Here is a 27,966-nt window from a genome sequence, read left to right as displayed (position 1 = left end):
GCACCTCCCTTTGCTCTGAGCCACCCCTTTGCTTCCCCTCCCGCATCTCCGGCACCTGCAGTACCGAGCTTTGGACACAGGATGGCAGCAGCGAGCAGTGCCCCGAGCTACGCCGTGCCCCCCCCACCTCCAGCACCTGCAGTACCGACGCTTGGACACGAGGTGGCAGCACACGCTGCAGAAGCAACGGCCTGAGAGCAACGGCGGCTCCCCTCCCCGTTGACAGCCTCCGGGGACCCCAGCTGCTGAGTGGGGACAGTTTGCAATATTGGGGCTGGGGCAAAGTTGCTCAGGGAACTTCTATTCGAGATTCTTTCAGACTTTTATTGCTTTGTGTTTGCTTTGTGGGGATTTATAATCACATTCTTCTCTTTTGCTTTTTATTTTCTTTACACATTTTATTTATTTCCTTTTTCATTCATGTTTTTTCCAGCTGTCCTTGTCTTTTAGTCTCTTTCAGTAACTATTTTTAGGCGTCCCATACCTAAAATGAGATAAGAAATGGGCAAACATGGGTTAGAAAATGAAAAAAAATGGTTCAAAACACCTTACAAATGGTCCAAAGTGGAACACAAGTGGCCCAAAATGGATTAAAACAATCAAGAAATGGGTAAAAATGGGTTAGAAGTGGGCAAAAATGGCCTACAATGCGGAAGATGTGGATAAATATGGGACAGAAACAGCCACAGACAGGTCAGAAATAGCCCCCAAAAAAGCTTTAAAGGGGTTAGAAATGGGAAAGATGGGTTAGAAATTGCCAAAAACGGCTTAAAACTGGTAAGAAATGGGCAAAACTGGGATAGAAATGGCCATGAATTGTTTTGAAATAGACTAAAATGGCTTAAAATAGGGTAGAAATGGGGAAAAAATGGCTTAAACCAGGCTCAGAAATGGGCAAAAATGTGTTTGAAGTGGCAAAAAAAAATGGTTAGAAGAAAAAATAGTTTAGAAATGGACAAAATGGCTTAAACCAGGTTAGAATTGGACATATAAGGGTTGCAAATGGCTAAAAATGGGTTTAAATCTAGTTAGAAGTGGCCACAATTGTGTTAGAAATCGTCAAAAAAGGCTTAAAGCTGCTGACAAATGGGAAAAAATGGGTTAGAGAAATAAAAAAGTGGCTTAAACAGAGTGAGAAAAGGGCCAAAAAAAGAGGGAAATTTTAAGAAATGGCTTTAAAAGGGTTAGAAGTGACCAAACACGGGTTAGAAATGGCAGAAAGAATTTAGAAATAGCAAATAAAACAGTTTAGAAGTGGGCATAAATGAGTTAGAAACAGCCATGTTACGGCATCTTCTTGGAATCAGGGGCTAAGTACACACCTCTGTCCCTGCAAGTGCTGCCCGGGGCTGCCAGGAAAGCCGATCTGTGCAATAGGCTGTGTGTGTTCTGGTCTGTGAGCCCACCATCAGCTACGGTACAGGTGAAGTCTTGTCACTGGAAAATGTTGAGCAGATAATACCCTTTAGTGAGCTAGAAAGCGGCACTAACGCTGCCTGCCTGGCAGGCTAGGAAAGGCAGATACATTTGGGGTTATGCACACGAAAGCTCTACGTCCTGCCGTGGTTCCAATGTCATTGCTCTTAGAGGTAAATGGAAAAGCAGCCTCAGGCCTCCTGCTGGGCTCAGGGATCCATCAGCTGCACCTGAGCAGCTTTGCCTGCAGGATGTGATACTTGCTATGCTGGTAAGTGACCAGTTCAAATAGGTTGAAATCAAGGTGCATTTGCCCAGAGCTGGGTGTTACTCGCACTGGTACTGGTACTTGTGGCAGCAAACATTTACCGTGACCCACCTGCTGAACAGAGCTCAGTACTGCAAATAATAAGCCAGTTTCCCCTCCCTGGCTGCATTAAAACAGGCTCCTCCAGATGAATTTAACCTCATGTCAGTGAAGCACTTTAGCTCAAGGTGCCAAAGACAAGCTTCGGCATGGGCACAATGCCACCAGACACACCAAAGAGCGTGAGGACGGGAAGCCCTTCCCTAAGAAAGAAGGGTAACTGTGGCCTTGGGCTTCTAAAGAGACCCTCAGCAGCTGTAGGGAAATGCCTGCATTCCCTGGGGTTCTAATCATATGAGCACAGGATGGTTTTGGTTGGAAGGAACCTTTAAAGGTCATCTGGTCTAACCTCCCCTGCCATGAGCAGGGACATCTTCAACTCCATCAGGGTGCTCAGAACCACATCCAGCCTGGCCTTGAATGTCCCCAGGGATGGGGCATCCACCACCTCTCTGGCCAACCTCTGCCAGTGCTTTACCACCCTCATTACAGAAAAATACTGGGGCTGACCTGTTCCTGGTTCTCCCTCCCTCCCTCCAGGCCTTGCCTTCTCCTCAGCAGTGCAGGTCCTAATTCAACAAAGACAACACCAAGGGCTGCAAACTCTGCTGGCAGTACCCAAATGTCAAGAGGAAACCGGGGACCTGCATTGTCACAACATCCAACAGGATGATTAGAAAAACACTGGTAATTCCCCATAGCCATAGAGCTGCTACAAAACAGCCTGCAAGCAAAGCAATTGCTGTTTAAGCAAAAAGCAGCGCAATGGTCTCCGAGCAGGAAAGCAAACCAAGCTGAGATTTCCTGGGACAATGTTTTCAATTACGTGAATGTAATTGACTGGAAGGGAAAAAACTTCTTGAATTAAGCACGTAAACAAGGTGAACAAAATAATTTCTTCCTTGTTCAAGCAGAGGATGTGGTTTTGCTCTCATTTACTGGCCCCAGGTAGGAGAATCTACATCTGTCCAGCTGTTAAAGTGTCACTCTGCATTATGCCAATGTAAGAGGAAACAAAGTCCTGCATCCACATCTTCAGCCCCAGCTCAAGAGGGACGTGGAGCTGCTCAAGCGAGCCAGAGGAAACCATGGAGCTGCTGCGAGGGCTGGAGCAGCTATGCTCTGGAGCCAGGCTGAGAGAGCTGGGCTGGGGCAGCCTGGACAAGAGAAGGCTCCTGAAGGGGAGACCTGAGAGCAGCTCCAGTGCCTAAAGGGGCTGCAGGAAACCTGGAGAGGGGCTTGGGACAAGGGCCTGTAGGGACAGGCCAAGGGGAATGGCTTGAACCTGCCCGAGGGGAAACTGAGCTGAGCTCTTAGGCAGAAGCTGTTCCCCGTGAGGGTGCTGAGGCGCTGGCACAGGGTGCACAGAGAAGCTGTGGCTGCCCCATCCCTGGCAGTGTTCAAGTCCAGGTTGGACACAGGGGCTTGGAGCAACCTGCTCTAGTGTGAGGTGTCCCTGCCTGCCTGTGGCAGGGGTTGGAGCTGGATGAGCTTTAAGGTCCCTTCCAACATGAACCATTCCATGATTCTGTAAAATGTAGAAATGGGGAGGATAACTACAGGCAAATTACAGACCAATCGATGAAAGCAGAGAGTAAATGGATTTCCTCTCTCGGCAAGGTCAGAGAAGCATGTGCTACGATTACCAGACATACCTCCGCTCTCTTCTCCTGCTTCCCAGTTGCAGAAACCTCTCTTTCCTTTTTGGTCTTGCAGATGAAAGAAAGAGGCTAAAAAAGTCTTCTGGAGCTCTTGAAAGGGTCTGTTCTGGCACACACAGTGTGCACATGGCTGCACGCTGCTCTGAAACAGAAGGGTTCTTGTATTTATCTAAGAACAAGAACTGGGTTTTTCTCAAAGCTCAAGAAACCACTGATGTGGGTCCACAGCATCAACGCTGATGAGGCTGATAGGCGGGTGTGCAGCCTAAAAAGAACGCATGATCAGGGTGCAGGTCACGTGTAAAACTCGCTCAAAACAGACACTCATAAGCAAGCAGGGTATTGCTGCAGCAGCCGTCCCTTGAAGAAATGGCTGGTTTTACAAACCTGTCTATCCTTACATCATCTTTATGTTCCTCCTCCTCGTACATATGAACATAAATTGTTAACAAGTTAAGCATAGATGCATAGATGGCATAGATGGCCACTAAAAACAAGAAAAAAAAACCCATGTACTACTATGCCAAACCTAATACATCGGTGCTGCTCACACCAAACCATACACTGGGAGCTTCCTGCCAGCCTGTACCACTTCAGAGCTTGCAGCTTTTACCATGATATTATGATATTAACTTGAATTTTTGCACTGACTGCTAAGAAAGCAAAAAAGGAAGCATTTTTAGCAAGGGATAATAAAGCTATTTCATAGTATCATATCTATAAATAAAGATGCATTCATTACCATCGTACATCACAGTCCTCTATGATAGGCAGGAAAGTGCCAAGTCCCCAGCTCCCCATGCCTCCCTGGGCACGGGCCCTCACTGCAGGGGCACCTCTCCAGCTCACAGGGCAATTCTGCTTTCGGAGGCAGCCTCCCGGAAGGATGCAGCCATTTCATCCTGTTTCAGGGCAGCACCACTCCAGGTGCTATCATTGCAACCGGCCACAAACTTCCCCTTTCTTGGGGGAAGAGAGGGAAACCGATGCGTTTGACTCCTGGAAAAGCTTTGGGGTGTGATGAGAAACATCCTGCACACAGAACAAAACAATCGAGCACCTTGGGGAAGCCCTGGCAAACTGTTTCTGCGGCTCTCCATGGGTCGCAGCACCCCCAGTGTCTCTCCCCCCCCCCGTTTGTCCGTACCCCAAAGACCACGGTGGTGGCGCCGTGCAGGAGGTGGATGCCGAGTCCGTGCAGCAGCGGCGGCAGCAGCTGTTGCCGTGGAGACCGTGACCCGGAGCGGCGGCAGCAGCTGTTGCCGTGGAGACCGTGACCCGGAGCGGCCGCGGGGAACACGAGTGCCTCCGGCAGGAGGGATGGGAAGGGGGACACGGTCCCCGCTGCAGGCCGGGACAGCAGCGCCGCCCCCCCGCGACTGCCCCCCTCCGGCTGCCGGCCTGCCCCAGACCCCCTCGGTGCCCCGGTTCTACCCTGGGCCGAGCCGAGCCGTGCCGTGCCGATCCGGGCTGAGCCGTGCCCGGCGGGGGGGGCAATGGGAGGTGTCGGCTCCTCCCGGAACCACTCGGTTCCCTTCCTCCTCCTGCCCCCTCCCGCCCCTCCCCGCCCCGCCCGCCGCCATAGGGCGGCCATGGAGGAGGTGCAGAGAGAGGTGCGGGAGCAGGAGCCGTGAGGAGAGGGGAGGGAGGCGGCTGGGGGGGAGCGCGGCTCTGCGCCGCCATGGGGAGAGGGGAGACAGGGGCGGGCACGGGGGGGGGGGTGCACTGATGCCACTTGATAGGCGCCATCTTGAGTACGGGCGCCGGGACAGGCCAAATTAGTGAGACGCCATTTTGACGTACGGCACTACGCGGCGGCCATCTTGGTGAGGTGCTAGCCTGAGTACGGCACCTCACCCCTCATGGCGTCCGCGTTGCCGTGGTAACGGCCGCACCGCGCCTGCGCTGCCGCCATTTTTTGTTCCAAGATGGCCCTGACGAGCGCGGCGCGGCCGGAAGCTCCGTTCCCGTCCCGTTCCCTCCTCTCGGGGCTCGCAGGGCCCCCACAGAACCCCATAATGGGAATGCAGAACTCCAGATACCCCTCATAAAGCCCCACAGAACCCCGTATCCCCCCCCTATTGCCCCACACGTCATCTAGGGACTCCAGAACCCCATATCCCCCCGTATTCCCCCATACACCCCATAAGGGGTCTCCACACCCCTACAGAACACCACGGAGAGACTCCAGACCCCCAAATCCCTCCATAGACCCCCATACAGGGACTCCAAATCCCCCCACAGACCCCCATACTGGGACTTCAGACCCCCAAATCCCCCCAGACCCCCATGTAGGGACTCCAGACCCCCAAATACACCCATAGACCCCCATGCAGGGACTCCAGACCCCCAAATCCCCCCACAGACCCCCATGTAGGGACTCCATATCCCCAAAACCCCAGTATTGTCCTCCCATATACCCCGCCCTATGATAGGGTAGGCTAACCCCATCTAATCCAGGCTCATCTAACCCAGGCTGAGGATAGGCTAATCCAGGTTAACCAAGACTAACTCAAGGTAACTCAGACTAAACTAAGTTAAGGAGGCTAGGATAATCTCACCCGTCTAATCTCACCTGTCTCTTATCTGAGCTAAATGACCCGGGATGATCCAAACCGGGTCACCCAAGCTAATCTGACCCGGGATAATCCGACCTGGGCTAATCTGACCGGGCTAATCTGACCCGGACTAATCTGACCCGGACTAACCTGACTCGAGCTAATCTGACCCCTGGGGTAATCTGACCAGGGACAAATCTGACCCAGGACAAATCTGACTAGGGTCAGTCTCCCCCCAGTCAATCTCACCCAGGTCTAATCTCACTCATCTTAATCTCACGCTGGATGGAGGCTATGCTATGCTTCCCCAGGCTAGGCCAAACCACACAGCCGTGGTAAACTAACGCAGGCTATGCTAACCCGAAGTGAGCCAAGCAGAGCTGAAGCCACCCGGGGGGGCGGGGCGGAGGGTCAGCGCCGTCCAATCCCGGGCCGCACGGCTGAGGGGCCGTTTTCCCGCCTAGAGACCGGTGGCCAATCAGCGGTGTCCTTTTGTGTGAGGGAGCGATGGCAGTGCCCGGGAAGGAGCAGACAGCAGTGAGGGCTGGAACGCAGCTTTGTTTTCTGTACGTGCACGGTTACGGAGCTCAGCAGGGTTTAGCTCGGCACGGTAAAGATCGAGACTTGCTGGACGAAGGTTAGTTCGGGCTTTGGTGGGCGGGAAGACTGTTGTGATGACGGAGGAAAGGGGTTTAAATGGGAGAGATAGTGGGGAAGGGGGGGAGAATGGCTGTTAGGGGGGACAGATGGTAGAGAAGGGGGGTGGGGGTGTGGGAATAATGGCAGTTAAAAGGGATAGATGATGAGAAAGGGGTGAAGAGTGGGATACGGGATAGAAGAACAGGGGGGAGTGGCGGGGGGGAAGACAAATTGGCGTGGTGGGGAAAAGCAGATGCCGTATTGGGGGGGACAACACATGACAAGAAATGGACCAAAAGGGCTTGGAAACAGCCAGAATGGCTTCAAAAGAGAAACAAGTGGGCATCAATAGGTTAGAAATAGCCTAAAGAAGATTACAAATAACCAAGAGCAGCTTAAAACAGGACAGAAATTACCACAAATAGAAGTAACAAAGAAACAGTTTAAAACTAGTAAGGAATGGGCAGAACAAGATGGAAAAGCCTCTCCATTGTTTACAATGTGACAAAAGAATCTAAAAAAGGTTTAGAAATGGAGAAGAGTAAGATAAAAATGACCATACAGGAGTTAAACCAAGCTAGGAAAGGGCAAGACCAGGCTAGAAATGGGTAGGAAATGGACCAAAATGGTTTGGAAACTGCCAGAATGGCTTCAGAAGAATTAGAAATGGGCATCAAGAGGTTAGAAATAGCCTGAAGCACATTAGAAAAAGGCAAGAGCAGCTTAAAACAGGCCAAAAATGACCACAAATACTAAAGAAGTAGCCAAAACCAGCTTAAAACTAGTAAGGACTGGGCAGAATAAGATGGAAAAGCCTCTCCATTGTTTACAATGTGCCAAAAGAATCTAAAAAAGGTTTAGAAATGCAGAACAGTAAGATAAAAATGACCATACAGGAGTTAAACCAAGCTAGGAAGGGCAAGACCAGGCTAGAAATGGGTAGGAAATGGACCAAAATGGTTTGGAAACTGCCAGAATGGCTTCAGAAGAATTAGAAATGGGCATCAAGAGGTTAGAAATAGCCTGAAGCACATTAGAAATAGGCAAGAGCAGCTTAAAACAGGCCAAAAATGACCACAAATACTAAAGAAGGAGCCAAAACCAGCTTAAAACTAGTAAGGAATGGGCAGAATAAGATGGAAAAGCCTCTCCATTGTTTACAATGTGCCAAAAGAATCTAAAAAAGGTTTAGAAATGCAGAACAGTAAGATAAAAATGACCATACAGGAGTTAAACCAAGCTAGGAAGGGCAAGACCAGGCTAGAAATGGGTAGGAAATGAACCAAAATGGTTTGGAAACTGCCAGAATGGCTTCAGAAGAATTAGAAATGGGCATCAAGAGGTTAGAAATAGCCTGAAGCACATTAGAAAAAGGCAAGAGCAGCTTAAAACAGCCCAGAAATGACCACAAATATTGAAGAAGGAGCCAAAACCAGCTTAAAACTAGTAAGGATTGGGCAGAATAAGATGGAAAAGCCTCTCCATTGTTTACAATGTGCCAAAAGAATCTAAAAAAGGTTTAGAAACGGAGAAGAGTAAGATAAAAATGACCATACAGGAGTTAAACCAAGCTAGGAAACGGCAAACCCAGGCTAGAAATGGGTAGGAAATGGACCAAAATGGTTTGGAAACTGCCAGAATGGCTTCAGAAGAATTAGAAATGGGCATCAAGAGGTTAGAAATAGCCTGAAGCACATTAGAAATAGGCAAGAGCAGCTTAAAACAGGCCAAAAATGACCACAAATACTAAAGAAGTAGCCAAAACCAGCTTAAAACTAGTAAGGAATGGGCAGAATAAGATGGAAAAGCCTCTCCATTGTTTACAATGTGCCAAAAGAATCTAAAAAAGGTTTAGAAATGCAGAACAGTAAGATAAAAATGACCATACAGGAGTTAAACCAAGCTAGGAAGGGCAAGACCAGGCTAGAAATGGGTAGGAAATGTACCAAAATGGTTTGGAAACTGCCAGAATGGCTTCAGAAGAATTAGAAATGGGCATCAAGAGGTTAGAAATAGCCTGAAGCACATTAGAAATAGGCAAGAGCAGCTTAAAACAGGCCAAAAATGACCACAAATACTAAAGAAGTAGCCAAAACCAGCTTAAAACTAGTAAGGAATGGGCAGAATAAGATGGAAAAGCCTCTCCATTGTTTACAATGTGCCAAAAGAATCTAAAAAAGGTTTAGAAATGCAGAAGAGTAAGATAAAAATGACCATACAGGAGTTAAACCAAGCTAGGAAGGGGAAGACCAGGCTAGAAATGGGTAGGAAATGAACCAAAATGGTTTGGAAACTGCCAGAATGGCTTCAGAAGAATTAGAAATGGGCATCAAGAGGTTAGAAATAGCCTGAAGCACATTAGAAAAAGGCAAGAGCAGCTTAAAACAGCCCAGAAATGACCACAAATATTGAAGAAGGAGCCAAAACCAGCTTAAAACTAGTAAGGAATGGGCAGAATAAGATGGAAAAGCCTCTCCATTGTTTACAATGTGCCAAAAGAATCTAAAAAAGGTTTAGAAACGGAGAAGAGTAAAATAAAAATGACCATACAGGAGTTAAACCAAGCTAGGAAACGGCAAAACCAGGCTAGAAATGGGTAGGAAATGGACCAAAATGGTTTGGAAACTGCCAGAATGGCTTCAGAAGAATTAGAAATGGGCATCAAGAGGTTAGAAATAGCCTGAAGCACATTAGAAATAGGCAAGAGCAGCTTAAAACAGGCCAAAAATGACCACAAATACTAAAGAAGGAGCCAAAACCAGCTTAAATCTAGTAAGGATTGGGCAGAATAAGATGGAAAAGCCTCTCCATTGTTTACAATGTGCCAAAAGAATCTAAAAAAGGTTTAGAAACGGAGAAGAGTAAGATAAAAATGACCATACAGGAGTTAAACCAAGCTAGGAAGGGCAAGACCAGGCTAGAAATGGGTAGGAAATGGACCAAAATGGTTTGGAAACTGCCAGAATGGCTTCAGAAGAATTAGAAATGGGCATCAAGAGGTTAGAAATAGCCTGAAGCACATTAGAAATAGGCAAGAGCAGCTTAAAACAGGCCAAAAATGACCACAAATACTAAAGAAGTAGCCAAAACCAGCTTAAAACTAGTAAGGAATGGGCAGAATAAGATGGAAAAGCCTCTCCATTGTTTACAATGTGCCAAAAGAATCTAAAAAAGGTTTAGAAATGCAGAAGAGTAAGATAAAAATGACCATACAGGAGTTAAACCAAGCTAGGAAGGGGAAGACCAGGCTAGAAATGGGTAGGAAATGAACCAAAATGGTTTGGAAACTGCCAGAATGGCTTCAGAAGAATTAGAAATGGGCATCAAGAGGTTAGAAATAGCCTGAAGCACATTAGAAAAAGGCAAGAGCAGCTTAAAACAGCCCAGAAATGACCACAAATATTGAAGAAGGAGCCAAAACCAGCTTAAAACTAGTAAGGATTGGGCAGAATAAGATGGAAAAGCCTCTCCATTGTTTACAATGTGCCAAAAGAATCTAAAAAAGGTTTAGAAATGCAGAACAGTAAGATAAAAATGACCATACAGGAGTTAAACCAAGCTAGGAAGGGCAAGACCAGGCTAGAAATGGGTAGGAAATGAACCAAAATGGTTTGGAAACTGCCAGAATGGCTTCAGAAGAATTAGAAATGGGCATCAAGAGGTTAGAAATAGCCTGAAGCACATTAGAAAAAGGCAAGAGCAGCTTAAAACAGCCCAGAAATGACCACAAATATTGAAGAAGGAGCCAAAACCAGCTTAAAACTAGTAAGGATTGGGCAGAATAAGATGGAAAAGCCTCTCCATTGTTTACAATGTGCCAAAAGAATCTAAAAAAGGTTTAGAAACGGAGAAGAGTAAAATAAAAATGACCATACAGGAGTTAAACCAAGCTAGGAAACGGCAAAACCAGGCTAGAAATGGGTAGGAAATGGACCAAAATGGTTTGGAAACTGCCAGAATGGCTTCAGAAGAATTAGAAATGGGCATCAAGAGGTTAGAAATAGCCTGAAGCACATTAGAAATAGGCAAGAGCAGCTTAAAACAGGCCAAAAATGACCACAAATACTAAAGAAGTAGCCAAAACCAGCTTAAAACTAGTAAGGAATGGGCAGAATAAGATGGAAAAGCCTCTCCATTGTTTACAATGTGCCAAAAGAATCTAAAAAAGGTTTAGAAATGCAGAACAGTAAGATAAAAATGACCATACAGGAGTTAAACCAAGCTAGGAAGGGGAAGACCAGGCTAGAAATGGGTAGGAAATGAACCAAAATGGTTTGGAAACTGCCAGAATGGCTTCAGAAGAATTAGAAATGGGCATCAAGAGGTTAGAAATAGCCTGAAGCACATTAGAAAAAGGCAAGAGCAGCTTAAAACAGCCCAGAAATGACCACAAATATTGAAGAAGGAGCCAAAACCAGCTTAAAACTAGTAAGGAATGGGCAGAATAAGATGGAAAAGCCTCTCCATTGTTTACAATGTGCCAAAAGAATCTAAAAAAGGTTTAGAAACGGAGAAGAGTAAAATAAAAATGACCATACAGGAGTTAAACCAAGCTAGGAAACGGCAAAACCAGGCTAGAAATGGGTAGGAAATGGACCAAAATGGTTTGGAAACTGCCAGAATGGCTTCAGAAGAATTAGAAATGGGCATCAAGAGGTTAGAAATAGCCTGAAGCACATTAGAAATAGGCAAGAGCAGCTTAAAACAGGCCAAAAATGACCACAAATACTAAAGAAGGAGCCAAAACCAGCTTAAATCTAGTAAGGATTGGGCAGAATAAGATGGAAAAGCCTCTCCATTGTTTACAATGTGCCAAAAGAATCTAAAAAAGGTTTAGAAACGGAGAAGAGTAAGATAAAAATGACCATACAGGAGTTAAACCAAGCTAGGAAGGGCAAGACCAGGCTAGAAATGGGTAGGAAATGGACCAAAATGGTTTGGAAACTGCCAGAATGGCTTCAGAAGAATTAGAAATGGGCATCAAGAGGTTAGAAATAGCCTGAAGCACATTAGAAATAGGCAAGAGCAGCTTAAAACAGGCCAAAAATGACCACAAATACTAAAGAAGTAGCCAAAACCAGCTTAAAACTAGTAAGGAATGGGCAGAATAAGATGGAAAAGCCTCTCCATTGTTTACAATGTGCCAAAAGAATCTAAAAAAGGTTTAGAAATGCAGAAGAGTAAGATAAAAATGACCATACAGGAGTTAAACCAAGCTAGGAAGGGGAAGACCAGGCTAGAAATGGGTAGGAAATGAACCAAAATGGTTTGGAAACTGCCAGAATGGCTTCAGAAGAATTAGAAATGGGCATCAAGAGGTTAGAAATAGCCTGAAGCACATTAGAAAAAGGCAAGAGCAGCTTAAAACAGCCCAGAAATGACCACAAATATTGAAGAAGGAGCCAAAACCAGCTTAAAACTAGTAAGGATTGGGCAGAATAAGATGGAAAAGCCTCTCCATTGTTTACAATGTGCCAAAAGAATCTAAAAAAGGTTTAGAAACGGAGAAGAGTAAAATAAAAATGACCATACAGGAGTTAAACCAAGCTAGGAAGGGCAAGACCAGGCTAGAAATGGGTAGGAAATGGACCAAAATGGTTTGGAAACTGCCAGAATGGCTTCAGAAGAATTAGAAATGGGCATCAAGAGGTTAGAAATAGCCTGAAGCACATTAGAAATAGGCAAGAGCAGCTTAAAACAGGCCAAAAATGACCACAAATACTAAAGAAGTAGCCAAAACCAGCTTAAAACTAGTAAGGACTGGGCAGAATAAGATGGAAAAGCCTCTCCATTGTTTACAATGTGCCAAAAGAATCTAAAAAAGGTTTAGAAATGCAGAACAGTAAGATAAAAATGACCATACAGGAGTTAAACCAAGCTAGGAAGGGCAAGACCAGGCTAGAAATGGGTAGGAAATGGACCAAAATGGTTTGGAAACTGCCAGAATGGCTTCAGAAGAATTAGAAATGGGCATCAAGAGGTTAGAAATAGCCTGAAGCACATTAGAAAAAGGCAAGAGCAGCTTAAAACAGCCCAGAAATGACCACAAATATTGAAGAAGGAGCCAAAACCAGCTTAAAACTAGTAAGGATTGGGCAGAATAAGATGGAAAAGCCTCTCCATTGTTTACAATGTGCCAAAAGAATCTAAAAAAGGTTTAGAAACGGAGAAGAGTAAGATAAAAATGACCATACAGGAGTTAAACCAAGCTAGGAAACGGCAAAACCAGGCTAGAAATGGGTAGGAAATGGACCAAAATGGTTTGGAAACTGCCAGAATGGCTTCAGAAGAATTAGAAATGGGCATCAAGAGGTTAGAAATAGCCTGAAGCACATTAGAAATAGGCAAGAGCAGCTTAAAACAGGCCAAAAATGACCACAAATACTAAAGAAGTAGCCAAAACCAGCTTAAAACTAGTAAGGAATGGGCAGAATAAGATGGAAAAGCCTCTCCATTGTTTACAATGTGCCAAAAGAATCTAAAAAAGGTTTAGAAATGCAGAACAGTAAGATAAAAATGACCATACAGGAGTTAAACCAAGCTAGGAAGGGCAAGACCAGGCTAGAAATGGGTAGGAAATGGACCAAAATGGTTTGGAAACTGCCAGAATGGCTTCAGAAGAATTAGAAATGGGCATCAAGAGGTTAGAAATAGCCTGAAGCACATTAGAAATAGGCAAGAGCAGCTTAAAACAGGCCAAAAATGACCACAAATACTAAAGAAGTAGCCAAAACCAGCTTAAAACTAGTAAGGACTGGGCAGAATAAGATGGAAAAGCCTCTCCATTGTTTACAATGTGCCAAAAGAATCTAAAAAAGGTTTAGAAATGCAGAACAGTAAGATAAAAATGACCATACAGGAGTTAAACCAAGCTAGGAAGGGCAAGACCAGGCTAGAAATGGGTAGGAAATGAACCAAAATGGTTTGGAAACTGCCAGAATGGCTTCAGAAGAATTAGAAATGGGCATCAAGAGGTTAGAAATAGCCTGAAGCACATTAGAAAAAGGCAAGAGCAGCTTAAAACAGCCCAGAAATGACCACAAATATTGAAGAAGGAGCCAAAACCAGCTTAAAACTAGTAAGGATTGGGCAGAATAAGATGGAAAAGCCTCTCCATTGTTTACAATGTGCCAAAAGAATCTAAAAAAGGTTTAGAAACGGAGAAGAGTAAGATAAAAATGACCATACAGGAGTTAAACCAAGCTAGGAAACGGCAAAACCAGGCTAGAAATGGGTAGGAAATGAACCAAAATGGTTTGGAAACTGCCAGAATGGCTTCAGAAGAATTAGAAATGGGCATCAAGAGGTTAGAAATAGCCTGAAGCACATTAGAAATAGGCAAGAGCAGCTTAAAACAGGCCAAAAATGACCACAAATACTAAAGAAGTAGCCAAAACCAGCTTAAAACTAGTAAGGACTGGGCAGAATAAGATGGAAAAGCCTCTCCATTGTTTACAATGTGCCAAAAGAATCTAAAAAAGGTTTAGAAATGCAGAACAGTAAGATAAAAATGACCATACAGGAGTTAAACCAAGCTAGGAAGGGCAAGACCAGGCTAGAAATGGGTAGGAAATGGACCAAAATGGTTTGGAAACTGCCAGAATGGCTTCAGAAGAATTAGAAATGGGCATCAAGAGGTTAGAAATAGCCTGAAGCACATTAGAAATAGGCAAGAGCAGCTTAAAACAGCCCAGAAATGACCACAAATATTGAAGAAGGAGCCAAAACCAGCTTAAAACTAGTAAGGATTGGGCAGAATAAGATGGAAAAGCCTCTCCATTGTTTACAATGTGCCAAAAGAATCTAAAAAAGGTTTAGAAACGGAGAAGAGTAAAATAAAAATGACCATACAGGAGTTAAACCAAGCTAGGAAACGGCAAAACCAGGCTAGAAATGGGTAGGAAATGGACCAAAATGGTTTGGAAACTGCCAGAATGGCTTCAGAAGAATTAGAAATGGGCATCAAGAGGTTAGAAATAGCCTGAAGCACATTAGAAATAGGCAAGAGCAGCTTAAAACAGGCCAAAAATGACCACAAATACTAAAGAAGTAGCCAAAACCAGCTTAAAACTAGTAAGGACTGGGCAGAATAAGATGGAAAAGCCTCTCCATTGTTTACAATGTGCCAAAAGAATCTAAAAAAGGTTTAGAAATGCAGAACAGTAAGATAAAAATGACCATACAGGAGTTAAACCAAGCTAGGAAGGGCAAGACCAGGCTAGAAATGGGTAGGAAATGAACCAAAATGGTTTGGAAACTGCCAGAATGGCTTCAGAAGAATTAGAAATGGGCATCAAGAGGTTAGAAATAGCCTGAAGCACATTAGAAAAGGCAAGAGCAGCTTAAAACAGCCCAGAAATGACCACAAATATTGAAGAAGGAGCCAAAACCAGCTTAAAACTAGTAAGGATTGGGCAGAATAAGATGGAAAAGCCTCTCCATTGTTTACAATGTGCCAAAAGAATCTAAAAAAGGTTTAGAAACGGAGAAGAGTAAGATAAAAATGACCATACAGGAGTTAAACCAAGCTAGGAAACGGCAAAACCAGGCTAGAAATGGGTAGGAAATGGACCAAAATGGTTTGGAAACTGCCAGAATGGCTTCAGAAGAATTAGAAATGGGCATCAAGAGGTTAGAAATAGCCTGAAGCACATTAGAAATAGGCAAGAGCAGCTTAAAACAGGCCAGAAATGACCACAAATACTAAAGAAGTAGCCAAAACCAGCTTAAAACTAGTAAGGAATGGGCAGAATAAGATGGAAAAGCCTCTCCATTGTTTACAATGTGCCAAAAGAATCTAAAAAAGGTTTAGAAATGCAGAACAGTAAGATAAAAATGACCATACAGGAGTTAAACCAAGCTAGGAAACGGCAAAACCAGGCTAGAAATGGGTAGGAAATGGACCAAAATGGTTTGGAAACTGCCAGAATGGCTTCAGAAGAATTAGAAATGGGCATCAAGAGGTTAGAAATAGCCTGAAGCACATTAGAAATAGGCAAGAGCAGCTTAAAACAGGCCAGAAATGACCACAAATACTAAAGAAGTAGCCAAAACCAGCTTAAAACTAGTAAGGACTGGGCAGAATAAGATGGAAAAGCCTCTCCATTGTTTACAATGTGCCAAAAGAATCTAAAAAAGGTTTAGAAATGCAGAAGAGTAAGATAAAAATGACCATACAGGAGTTAAACAAAGCTATGAAGAGGAAGACCAGGCTAGAAATGGGTAGGAAATGGACCAAAATGGTTTGGAAACTGCCAGAATGGCTTCAGAAGAATTAGAAATGGGCATCAAGAGGTTAGAAATAGCCTGAAGCACATTAGAAATAGGCAAGAGCAGCTTAAAACAGGCCAAAAATGACCACAAATACTAAAGAAGGAGCCAAAACCAGCTTAAAACTAGTAAGGACTGGGCAGAATAAGATGGAAAAGCCTCTCCATTGTTTACAATGTGCCAAAAGAATCTAAAAAAGGTTTAGAAATGCAGAACAGTAAGATAAAAATGACCATACAGGAGTTAAACCAAGCTAGGAAAGGCAAGACCAGGCTAGAAATGGGTAGGAAATGGACCAAAATGGTTTGGAAACTGCCAGAATGGCTTCAGAAGAATTAGAAATGGGCATCAAGAGGTTAGAAATAGCCTGAAGCACATTAGAAATAGGCAAGAGCAGCTTAAAACAGGCCAAAAATGACCACAAATACTAAAGAAGTAGCCAAAACCAGCTTAAAACTAGTAAGGAATGGGCAGAATAAGATGGAAAAGCCTCTCCATTGTTTACAATGTGCCAAAAGAATCTAAAAAAGGTTTAGAAATGCAGAACAGTAAGATAAAAATGACCATACAGGAGTTAAACCAAGCTATGAAGAGGAAGACCAGGCTAGAAATGGGTAGGAAATGGACCAAAATGGTTTGGAAACTGCCAGAATGGCTTCAGAAGAATTAGAAATGGGCATCAAGAGGTTAGAAATAGCCTGAAGCACATTAGAAATAGGCAAGAGCAGCTTAAAACAGGCCAAAAATGACCACAAATACTAAAGAAGTAGCCAAAACCAGCTTAAAACTAGTAAGGACTGGGCAGAATAAGATGGAAAAGCCTCTCCATTGTTTACAATGTGCCAAAAGAATCTAAAAAAGGTTTAGAAATGCAGAAGAGTAAGATAAAAATGACCATACAGGAGTTAAACCAAGCTAGGAAGGGCAAGACCAGGCTAGAAATGGGTAGGAAATGGACCACAATGGTTTGGAAACTGCCAGAATGGCTTCAGAAGAATTAGAAATGGGCATCAAGAGGTTAGAAATAGCCTGAAGCACATTAGAAATAGGCAAGAGCAGCTTAAAACAGCCCAGAAATGACCACAAATATTGAAGAAGGAGCCAAAACCAGCTTAAAACTAGTAAGGATTGGGCAGAATAAGATGGAAAAGCCTCTCCATTGTTTACAATGTGCCAAAAGAATCTAAAAAAGGTTTAGAAACGGAGAAGAGTAAAATAAAAATGACCATACAGGAGTTAAACCAAGCTAGGAAACGGCAAAACCAGGCTAGAAATGGGTAGGAAATGGACCAAAATGGTTTGGAAACTGCCAGAATGGCTTCAGAAGAATTAGAAATGGGCATCAAGAGGTTAGAAATAGCCTGAAGCACATTAGAAATAGGCAAGAGCAGCTTAAAACAGGCCAAAAATGACCACAAATACTAAAGAAGTAGCCAAAACCAGCTTAAAACTAGTAAGGACTGGGCAGAATAAGATGGAAAAGCCTCTCCATTGTTTACAATGTGCCAAAAGAATCTAAAAAAGGTTTAGAAATGCAGAACAGTAAGATAAAAATGACCATACAGGAGTTAAACCAAGCTAGGAAGGGCAAGACCAGGCTAGAAATGGGTAGGAAATGAACCAAAATGGTTTGGAAACTGCCAGAATGGCTTCAGAAGAATTAGAAATGGGCATCAAGAGGTTAGAAATAGCCTGAAGCACATTAGAAAAGGCAAAGAGCAGCTTAAAACAGCCCAGAAATGACCACAAATATTGAAGAAGGAGCCAAAACCAGCTTAAAACTAGTAAGGATTGGGCAGAATAAGATGGAAAAGCCTCTCCATTGTTTACAATGTGCCAAAAGAATCTAAAAAAGGTTTAGAAACGGAGAAGAGTAAGATAAAAATGACCATACAGGAGTTAAACCAAGCTAGGAAACGGCAAAACCAGGCTAGAAATGGGTAGGAAATGGACCAAAATGGTTTGGAAACTGCCAGAATGGCTTCAGAAGAATTAGAAATGGGCATCAAGAGGTTAGAAATAGCCTGAAGCACATTAGAAATAGGCAAGAGCAGCTTAAAAACAGGCCAGAAATGACCACAAATACTAAAGAAGTAGCCAAAACCAGCTTAAAACTAGTAAGGAATGGGCAGAATAAGATGGAAAAGCCTCTCCATTGTTTACAATTTGCCAAAAGAATCTAAAAAAGGTTTAGAAATGCAGAACAGTAAGATAAAAATGACCATACAGGAGTTAAACCAAGCTAGGAAACGGCAAAACCAGGCTAGAAATGGGTAGGAAATGGACCAAAATGGTTTGGAAACTGCCAGAATGGCTTCAGAAGAATTAGAAATGGGCATCAAGAGGTTAGAAATAGCCTGAAGCACATTAGAAATAGGCAAGAGCAGCTTAAAACAGGCCAGAAATGACCACAAATACTAAAGAAGTAGCCAAAACCAGCTTAAAACTAGTAAGGACTGGGCAGAATAAGATGGAAAAGCCTCTCCATTGTTTACAATGTGCCAAAAGAATCTAAAAAAGGTTTAGAAATGCAGAAGAGTAAGATAAAAATGACCATACAGGAGTTAAACCAAGCTATGAAGAGGAAGACCAGGCTAGAAATGGGTAGGAAATGGACCAAAATGGTTTGGAAACTGCCAGAATGGCTTCAGAAGAATTAGAAATGGGCATCAAGAGGTTAGAAATAGCCTGAAGCACATTAGAAATAGGCAAGAGCAGCTTAAAACAGGCCAAAAATGACCACAAATACTAAAGAAGGAGCCAAAACCAGCTTAAAACTAGTAAGGACTGGGCAGAATAAGATGGAAAAGCCTCTCCATTGTTTACAATGTGCCAAAAGAATCTAAAAAAGGTTTAGAAATGCAGAACAGTAAGATAAAAATGACCATACAGGAGTTAAACCAAGCTAGGAAAGGCAAGACCAGGCTAGAAATGGGTAGGAAATGGACCAAAATGGTTTGGAAACTGCCAGAATGGCTTCAGAAGAATTAGAAATGGGCATCAAGAGGTTAGAAATAGCCTGAAGCACATTAGAAATAGGCAAGAGCAGCTTAAAACAGGCCAAAAATGACCACAAATACTAAAGAAGTAGCCAAAACCAGCTTAAAACTAGTAAGGAATGGGCAGAATAAGATGGAAAAGCCTCTCCATTGTTTACAATGTGCCAAAAGAATCTAAAAAAGGTTTAGAAATGCAGAACAGTAAGATAAAAATGACCATACAGGAGTTAAACCAAGCTATGAAGAGGAAGACCAGGCTAGAAATGGGTAGGAAATGGACCAAAATGGTTTGGAAACTGCCAGAATGGCTTCAGAAGAATTAGAAATGGGCATCAAGAGGTTAGAAATAGCCTGAAGCACATTAGAAATAGGCAAGAGCAGCTTAAAACAGGCCAAAAATGACCACAAATACTAAAGAAGTAGCCAAAACCAGCTTAAAACTAGTAAGAACTGGGCAGAATAAGATGGAAAAGCCTCTCCATTGTTTACAATGTGCCAAAAGAATCTAAAAAAGGTTTAGAAATGCAGAACAGTAAGATAAAAATGACCATACAGGAGTTAAACCAAGCTAGGAAAGGCAAGACCAGGCTAGAAATGGGTAGGAAATGGACCAAAATGGTTTGGAAACTGCCAGAATGGCTTCAGAAGAATTAGAAATGGGCATCAAGAGGTTAGAAATAGCCTGAAGCACATTAGAAATAGGCAAGAGCAGCTTAAAACAGGCCAAAAATGACCACAAATACTAAAGAAGTAGCCAAAACCAGCTTAAAACTAGTAAGGAATGGGCAGAATAAGATGGAAAAGCCTCTCCATTGTTTACAATGTGCCAAAAGAATCTAAAAAAAGGTTTAGAAATGCAGAACAGTAAGATAAAAATGACCATACAGGAGTTAAACCAAGCTAGGAAGGGCAAGACCAGGCTAGAAATGGGTAGGAAATGGACCAAAATGGTTTGGAAACTGCCAGAATGGCTTCAGAAGAATTAGAAATGGGCATCAAGAGGTTAGAAATAGCCTGAAGCACATTAGAAATAGGCAAGAGCAGCTTAAAACAGGCCAAAAATGACCACAAATATTGAAGAAGGAGCCAAAACCAGCTTAAAACTAGTAAGGATTGGGCAGAATAAGATGGAAAAGCCTCTCCATTGTTTACAATGTGCCAAAAGAATCTAAAAAAGGTTTAGAAACGGAGAAGAGTAAAATAAAAATGACCATACAGGAGTTAAACCAAGCTAGGAAACGGCAAAACCAGGCTAGAAATGGGTAGGAAATGGACCAAAATGGTTTGGAAACTGCCAGAATGGCTTCAGAAGAATTAGAAATGGGCATCAAGAGGTTAGAAATAGCCTGAAGCACATTAGAAATAGGCAAGAGCAGCTTAAAACAGGCCAAAAATGACCACAAATACTAAAGAAGGAGCCAAAACCAGCTTAAATCTAGTAAGGATTGGGCAGAATAAGATGGAAAAGCCTCTCCATTGTTTACAATGTGCCAAAAGAATCTAAAAAAGGTTTAGAAACGGAGAAGAGTAAGATAAAAATGACCATACAGGAGTTAAACCAAGCTAGGAAACGGCAAAACCAGGCTAGAAATGGGTAGGAAATGGACCAAAATGGTTTGGAAACTGCCAGAATGGCTTCAGAAGAATTAGAAATGGGCATCAAGAGGTTAGAAATAGCCTGAAGCACATTAGAAATAGGCAAGAGCAGCTTAAAACAGGCCAGAAATGACCACAAATACTAAAGAAGTAGCCAAAACCAGCTTAAAACTAGTAAGGACTGGGCAGAATAAGATGGAAAAGCCTCTCCATTGTTTACAATGTGCCAAAAGAATCTAAAAAAGGTTTAGAAATGCAGAAGAGTAAGATAAAAATGACCATACAGGAGTTAAACCAAGCTATGAAGAGGAAGACCAGGCTAGAAATGGGTAGGAAATGGACCAAAATGGTTTGGAAACTGCCAGAATGGCTTCAGAAGAATTAGAAATGGGCATCAAGAGGTTAGAAATAGCCTGAAGCACATTAGAAATAGGCAAGAGCAGCTTAAAACAGGCCAAAAATGACCACAAATACTAAAGAAGGAGCCAAAACCAGCTTAAATCTAGTAAGGATTGGGCAGAATAAGATGGAAAAGCCTCTCCATTGTTTACAATGTGCCAAAAGAATCTAAAAAAGGTTTAGAAACGGAGAAGAGTAAGATAAAAATGACCATACAGGAGTTAAACCAAGCTAGGAAACGGCAAAACCAGGCTAGAAATGGGTAGGAAATGGACCAAAATGGTTTGGAAACTGCCAGAATGGCTTCAGAAGAATTAGAAATGGGCATCAAGAGGTTAGAAATAGCCTGAAGCACATTAGAAATAGGCAAGAGCAGCTTAAAACAGGCCAGAAATGACCACAAATACTAAAGAAGTAGCCAAAACCAGCTTAAAACTAGTAAGGAATGGGCAGAATAAGATGGAAAAGCCTCTCCATTGTTTACAATGTGCCAAAAGAATCTAAAAAAGGTTTAGAAATGCAGAAGAGTAAGATAAAAATGACCATACAGGAGTTAAACCAAGCTATGAAGAGGAAGACCAGGCTAGAAATGGGTAGGAAATGGACCAAAATGGTTTGGAAACTGCCAGAATGGCTTCAGAAGAATTAGAAATGGGCATCAAGAGGTTAGAAATAGCCTGAAGCACATTAGAAATAGGCAAGAGCAGCTTAAAACAGGCCAGAAATGACCATAAATACTTAAGTAACCAAAAATAGCTTAGAACTAGTCAGGAATGGGATGAAGTAAAATGGAAATGCCTGTTAATTGTTTAGAATTAGTCTTACTGAGGCTTACCTGAACCTAGCGACCGTTTCTCACTGTGCAGCTTCTCAGACAGCCAACATGCAAGATCCATTCCCTGGGCATGATGCTCCAGCTTCTCAGCTGTTGGGACTCTGCTCTGGGAGGGGCAGTTTCTGCCTGACCTGGATACTGCTGGTTCTCTTTCTCCCTGCCATCTGGGCTTGCTTCTTCCCCGTGCTCTTCTTTATCTATCTCTGCCACGGATTCTGCTGCTTCCTGCTCTCACAGCCAAGCAGTGGAGAAAAGAGAACAGTGAGGGATTTTTTTATGGACAAATCCCATGCAAGCATTTCACAGGAGAGACAATCCCCTACAAAAATTCTTACCTATGAAACCCAACAGCCGCAGCCACTGCAGCCATTAGCGAGGGCCTGTGCTTGAGCTGCCTCTGCATCTGGAATAAGAAGCATTTATGAAGAAGCCTGATGGCTTTACTGGAGCTAAGCAGTTGTCCAAAGACGGGCGAAAGCAGGAGAGCAACAGCAGCAACTGAAGTCCTTAACAGAAAGGCTGGGATGAGCTGGCCTCCCCCAGGGCTCAGCCCAGCAAGGTCTGTGTGCAGAACAAAAGGAGGGCAATGCACCCTTCCCCCTTCTCATTTCTCCGAGAATCCCAGTCTCCAGATCCTTCAGCACCTTAAAGCTACAGTCAACAGTCTAATTTCCCAACTAAGCACAAGATTAGATCAGAGAAAACAAGCAGGGAACGCCTTGGCTGCTTTAGAAACAGCTATTTCAACCCTGGCCCCTTTCCCTCCCAGTGCAGGTACAGTGTGAATTACGGACCTCCAGGTAACCCCCCCCCCCCCCCCCCCGTGCCTTCACTCCCCTCAGTACCGAGCACCGAGAGGCTTCCCGTGCCGAGCGGCCAGCAGGCAGGAGAGGCCCCTCTGCGCACGTCCAAGGCACGGCCGGGCGGCCGGGCCCGCTCCCCTCCCCGGTAAGCCCGGCCCCGCGGTGGGCTCGGCTCTCACCTGCTGCTGCCGGGACCCGGACCTGGACCCGGACCCTGCCCGCCGCCATGCTGCTCCCGGGGGCTGCGCCTGCCACACCGAAACGGCGCGGAGGGACCGGAGCCGGCGGGCGGCCACCAGACTGCGGCCGCATGGAGCCGCGCTTGCTACAGCCCGCCGGAAACCGGCGGGCACCACGTGACACCAGCCACTTCCGGGGACAGGGAGCACCACGGCTCATGCGCGGAGGCAGGGCTGCAGTACCTAACCTGGACACAAGATGGCAACAGCGAGCGGCGCCAGCCGCCGAAACGCCCGCCACCCCCCCCCCCCTTCCAGCCCTGCCGATCATTGTCATGTCATCCTTATGGGATCACTGTCGGGGCTGCAAGAGTGTCTGCCGGCTGCTCTGCATCTCTGCCACAGAGCCTTGCTTCAAGCCTGCTTTCATCACGTTGACAACTGCTTCAGAGCAGAGATCTGAACAAAAACACTGGCCAAATTATCACCGAGTTGCTAAACAACTACTATGTTAATACCCACACAGCTTTTATGTCTAGAGACCATTGCTGAGCCCAGAACCTGTAACCTCCATCCCAAGGAAATGCTCAAGATCTGCCTCTGATCATAATACACACAGACTTGCACTACAGATGCTGCACCTGGCCCAAATACACACCATGAGTAGAGCAGCTCCAAGGCAAACACACACACACAAAACACTACACATGCTGTGACACCAACAAACAGAGAATAACCTACACAGGCACAGTACCTCCCAGACGGAGCAGCACATCTGCCCAGATCACATGCACAGACCCAAGAGCAAAGCAACCGGGCTCCTGAGGAGCCTGAGAACCAGGTCTGACAAAACCAAATCATTCCAAACACAAACACAAATAAGATAAAAATGACCATACAGGAGTTAAACCAAGTTAGGAAAGGGCAAGACCAGGCTAGAAATGGGTAGGAAATGGACCAAAATGGTTTGGAAACTGCCAGAATGGCTTCAGAAGAATTAGAAATGGGCATCAAGAGGTTAGAAATAGCCTGAAGCACATTAGAAGTAGGCAAGAGCAGCTTAAAACAGGCCAGAAATGACCACAAATATTGAAGAAGGAGCCAAAACCAGCTTAAAACTAGTAAGGATTGGGCAGAATAAGATGGAAAAGCCTCTCCATTGTTTACAATGTGCCAAAAGAATCTAAAAAAGGTTTAGAAACGGAGAAGAGTAAGATAAAAATGACCATACAGGAGTTAAACCAAGCTAGGAAACGGCAAAACCAGGCTAGAAATGGGTAGGAAATGGACCAAAATGGTTTGGAAACTGCCAGAATGGCTTCAGAAGAATTAGAAATGGGCATCAAGAGGTTAGAAATAGCCTGAAGCACATTAGAAATAGGCAAGAGCAGCTTAAAACAGGCCAGAAATGACCACAAATACTAAAGAAGTAGCCAAAACCAGCTTAAAACTAGTAAGGACTGGGCAGAATAAGATGGAAAAGCCTCTCCATTGTTTACAATGTGCCAAAAGAATCTAAAAAAGGTTTAGAAATGCAGAACAGTAAGATAAAAATGACCATACAGGAGTTAAACCAAGCTAGGAAACGGCAAAACCAGGCTAGAAATGGGTAGGAAATGGACCAAAATGGTTTGGAAACTGCCAGAATGGCTTCAGAAGAATTAGAAATGGGCATCAAGAGGTTAGAAATAGCCTGAAGCACATTAGAAATAGGCAAGAGCAGCTTAAAACAGGCCAGAAATGACCACAAATACTCAAGAAGTAGCCAAAACCAGCTTAAAACTAGTAAGGACTGGGCAGAATAAGATGGAAAAGCCTCTCCATTGTTTACAATGTGCCAAAAGAATCTAAAAAAGGTTTAGAAACGGAGAAGAGTAAGATAAAAATGACCATACAGGAGTTAAACCAAGCTATGAAGAGGAAGACCAGGCTAGAAATGGGTAGGAAATGGACCAAAATGGTTTGGAAACTGCCAGAATGGCTTCAGAAGAATTAGAAATGGGCATCAAGAGGTTAGAAATAGCCTGAAGCACATTAGAAATAGGCAAGAGCAGCTTAAAACAGGCCAAAAATGACCACAAATACTAAAGAAGTAGCCAAAACCAGCTTAAAACTAGTAAGGACTGGGCAGAATAAGATGGAAAAGCCTCTCCATTGTTTACAATGTGCCAAAAGAATCTAAAAAAGGTTTAGAAATGCAGAACAGTAAGATAAAAATGACCATACAGGAGTTAAACCAAGCTAGGAAAGGCAAGACCAGGCTAGAAATGGGTAGGAAATGGACCAAAATGGTTTGGAAACTGCCAGAATGGCTTCAGAAGAATTAGAAATGGGCATCAAGAGGTTAGAAATAGCCTGAAGCACATTAGAAAAAGGCAAGAGCAGCTTAAAACAGGCCAAAAATGACCACAAATACTAAAGAAGTAGCCAAAACCAGCTTAAAACTAGTAAGGACTGGGCAGAATAAGATGGAAAAGCCTCTCCATTGTTTACAATGTGCCAAAAGAATCTAAAAAAGGTTTAGAAATGCAGAACAGTAAGATAAAAATGACCATACAGGAGTTAAACCAAGCTAGGAAAGGCAAGACCAGGCTAGAAATGGGTAGGAAATGGACCAAAATGGTTTGGAAACTGCCAGAATGGCTTCAGAAGAATTAGAAATGGGCATCAAGAGGTTAGAAATAGCCTGAAGCACATTAGAAATAGGCAAGAGCAGCTTAAAACAGGCCAAAAATGACCACAAATACTAAAGAAGTAGCCAAAACCAGCTTAAAACTAGTAAGGAATGGGCAGAATAAGATGGAAAAGCCTCTCCATTGTTTACAATGTGCCAAAAGAATCTAAAAAAGGTTTAGAAATGCAGAACAGTAAGATAAAAATGACCATACAGGAGTTAAACCAAGCTAGGAAGGGCAAGACCAGGCTAGAAATGGGTAGGAAATGGACCAAAATGGTTTGGAAACTGCCAGAATGGCTTCAGAAGAATTAGAAATGGGCATCAAGAGGTTAGAAATAGCCTGAAGCACATTAGAAATAGGCAAGAGCAGCTTAAAACAGGCCAAAAATGACCACAAATATTGAAGAAGGAGCCAAAACCAGCTTAAAACTAGTAAGGATTGGGCAGAATAAGATGGAAAAGCCTCTCCATTGTTTACAATGTGCCAAAAGAATCTAAAAAAGGTTTAGAAACGGAGAAGAGTAAAATAAAAATGACCATACAGGAGTTAAACCAAGCTAGGAAACGGCAAAACCAGGCTAGAAATGGGTAGGAAATGGACCAAAATGGTTTGGAAACTGCCAGAATGGCTTCAGAAGAATTAGAAATGGGCATCAAGAGGTTAGAAATAGCCTGAAGCACATTAGAAATAGGCAAGAGCAGCTTAAAACAGGCCAAAAATGACCACAAATACTAAAGAAGGAGCCAAAACCAGCTTAAAACTAGTAAGGACTGGGCAGAATAAGATGGAAAAGCCTCTCCATTGTTTACAATGTGCCAAAAGAATCTAAAAAAGGTTTAGAAATGCAGAAGAGTAAGATAAAAATGACCATACAGGAGTTAAACCAAGCTATGAAGAGGAAGACCAGGCTAGAAATGGGTAGGAAATGGACCAAAATGGTTTGGAAACTGCCAGAATGGCTTCAGAAGAATTAGAAATGGGCATCAAGAGGTTAGAAATAGCCTGAAGCACATTAGAAATAGGCAAGAGCAGCTTAAAACAGGCCAAAAATGACCACAAATACTAAAGAAGGAGCCAAAACCAGCTTAAATCTAGTAAGGATTGGGCAGAATAAGATGGAAAAGCCTCTCCATTGTTTACAATGTGCCAAAAGAATCTAAAAAAGGTTTAGAAACGGAGAAGAGTAAGATAAAAATGACCATACAGGAGTTAAACCAAGCTAGGAAACGGCAAAACCAGGCTAGAAATGGGTAGGAAATGGACCAAAATGGTTTGGAAACTGCCAGAATGGCTTCAGAAGAATTAGAAATGGGCATCAAGAGGTTAGAAATAGCCTGAAGCACATTAGAAATAGGCAAGAGCAGCTTAAAACAGGCCAGAAATGACCACAAATACTAAAGAAGTAGCCAAAACCAGCTTAAAACTAGTAAGGACTGGGCAGAATAAGATGGAAAAGCCTCTCCATTGTTTACAATGTGCCAAAAGAATCTAAAAAAGGTTTAGAAATGCAGAAGAGTAAGATAAAAATGACCATACAGGAGTTAAACCAAGCTATGAAGAGGAAGACCAGGCTAGAAATGGGTAGGAAATGGACCAAAATGGTTTGGAAACTGCCAGAATGGCTTCAGAAGAATTAGAAATGGGCATCAAGAGGTTAGAAATAGCCTGAAGCACATTAGAAATAGGCAAGAGCAGCTTAAAACAGGCCAGAAATGACCATAAATACTTAAGTAACCAAAAATAGCTTAGAACTAGTCAGGAATGGGATGAAGTAAAATGGAAATGCCTGTTAATTGTTTAGAATTAGTCTTACTGAGGCTTACCTGAACCTAGCGACCGTTTCTCACTGTGCAGCTTCTCAGACAGCCAACATGCAAGATCCATTCCCTGGGCATGATGCTCCAGCTTCTCAGCTGTTGGGACTCTGCTCTGGGAGGGGCAGTTTCTGCATGACCTGGATACTGCTGGTTCTCTTTCTCCCTGCCATCTGGGCTTGCTTCTTCCCCGTGCTCTTCTTTATCTATCTCTGCCACGGATTCTGCTGCTTCCTGCTCTCACAGCCAAGCAGTGGAGAAAAGAGAACAGTGAGGGATTTTTTTATGGACAAATCCCATGCAAGCATTTCACAGGAGAGACAATCCCCTACAAAAATTCTTACCTATGAAACCCAACAGCCGCAGCCACTGCAGCCATTAGCGAGGGCCTGTGCTTGAGCTGCCTCTGCATCTGGAATAAGAAGCATTTATGAAGAAGCCTGATGGCTTTACTGGAGCTAAGCAGTTGTCCAAAGACGGGCGAAAGCAGGAGAGCAACAGCAGCAACTGAAGTCCTTAACAGAAAGGCTGGGATGAGCTGGCCTCCCCCAGGGCTCAGCCCAGCAAGGTCTGTGTGCAGAACAAAAGGAGGGCAATGCACCCTTCCCCCTTCTCATTTCTCCGAGAATCCCAGTCTCCAGATCCTTCAGCACCTTAAAGCTACAGTCAACAGTCTAATTTCCCAACTAAGCACAAGATTAGATCAGAGAAAACAAGCAGGGAACGCCTTGGCTGCTTTAGAAACAGCTATT

The 27,966-nt window shown here is 43.7% G+C and overlaps 1 protein-coding gene across 7 annotated transcripts; it reads right to left on the bottom strand.

The window, feature by feature from the left end:
• Positions 1 to 422: 422 nt before the first annotated feature.
• LOC117438524 (formin-like protein 14) lies at positions 423 to 21,805 on the bottom strand. Of its 7 annotated transcripts, none has more exons than XR_004550835.1 (4): positions 21,741 to 21,805; positions 3,439 to 3,586; positions 1,323 to 1,437; positions 423 to 484 (listed from the first exon to the last, which is right to left on the bottom strand). XR_004550835.1 is itself a non-coding variant. In XM_034074007.1 (3 exons), the coding sequence occupies exons 1-3, from the start codon at positions 5,036 to 5,038 to the stop codon at positions 2,270 to 2,272; spliced, it is 753 nt and encodes a 250-aa protein (XP_033929898.1). In that variant the 5' UTR covers positions 5,039 to 5,520; the 3' UTR covers positions 2,234 to 2,269. The 7 variants fall into 7 exon arrangements, 2 of the variants coding, with proteins under 2 accessions (XP_033929898.1, XP_033929897.1); XR_004550837.1 differs by having other exon boundaries at positions 3,439 to 3,581; positions 21,741 to 21,802; XR_004550836.1 differs by lacking the exon at positions 21,741 to 21,805 and adding an exon at positions 4,187 to 4,573.
• Positions 21,806 to 27,966: the final 6,161 nt, after the last annotated feature.

The sequence above is a fragment of the Melopsittacus undulatus genome, unplaced genomic scaffold (genome assembly GCF_012275295.1).
Source record: "Melopsittacus undulatus isolate bMelUnd1 unplaced genomic scaffold, bMelUnd1.mat.Z mat_scaffold_432_arrow_ctg1, whole genome shotgun sequence".
NCBI classification, from domain to species: Eukaryota; Metazoa; Chordata; class Aves; order Psittaciformes; family Psittaculidae; genus Melopsittacus; species Melopsittacus undulatus.
The sequence above is the reverse complement of the archived record's forward strand: the minus strand, read 5'-3'. Positions and strand labels throughout refer to the sequence as shown.

Bases quoted from the DNA above. Each gene is read 5' to 3' on its own strand.
- LOC117438524 (XM_034074006.1), bottom strand. From the start codon at position 5,193: ATGGCGCCTATCAAGTGGCATCAGTGCACCCCCCCCCCCGTGCCCGCC. The intron at 3,582-4,591 runs GTACGGACAAAC...GTTTCAGAGCAG, and splicing joins CCACCACCGTGGTCTTTGGG to CGTGCAGCCATGTGCACACT. The intron at 2,428-3,438 runs GTATGTCTGGTA...GTGACAATGCAG, and splicing joins AGCAGGAGAAGAGAGCGGAG to GTCCCCGGTTTCCTCTTGAC.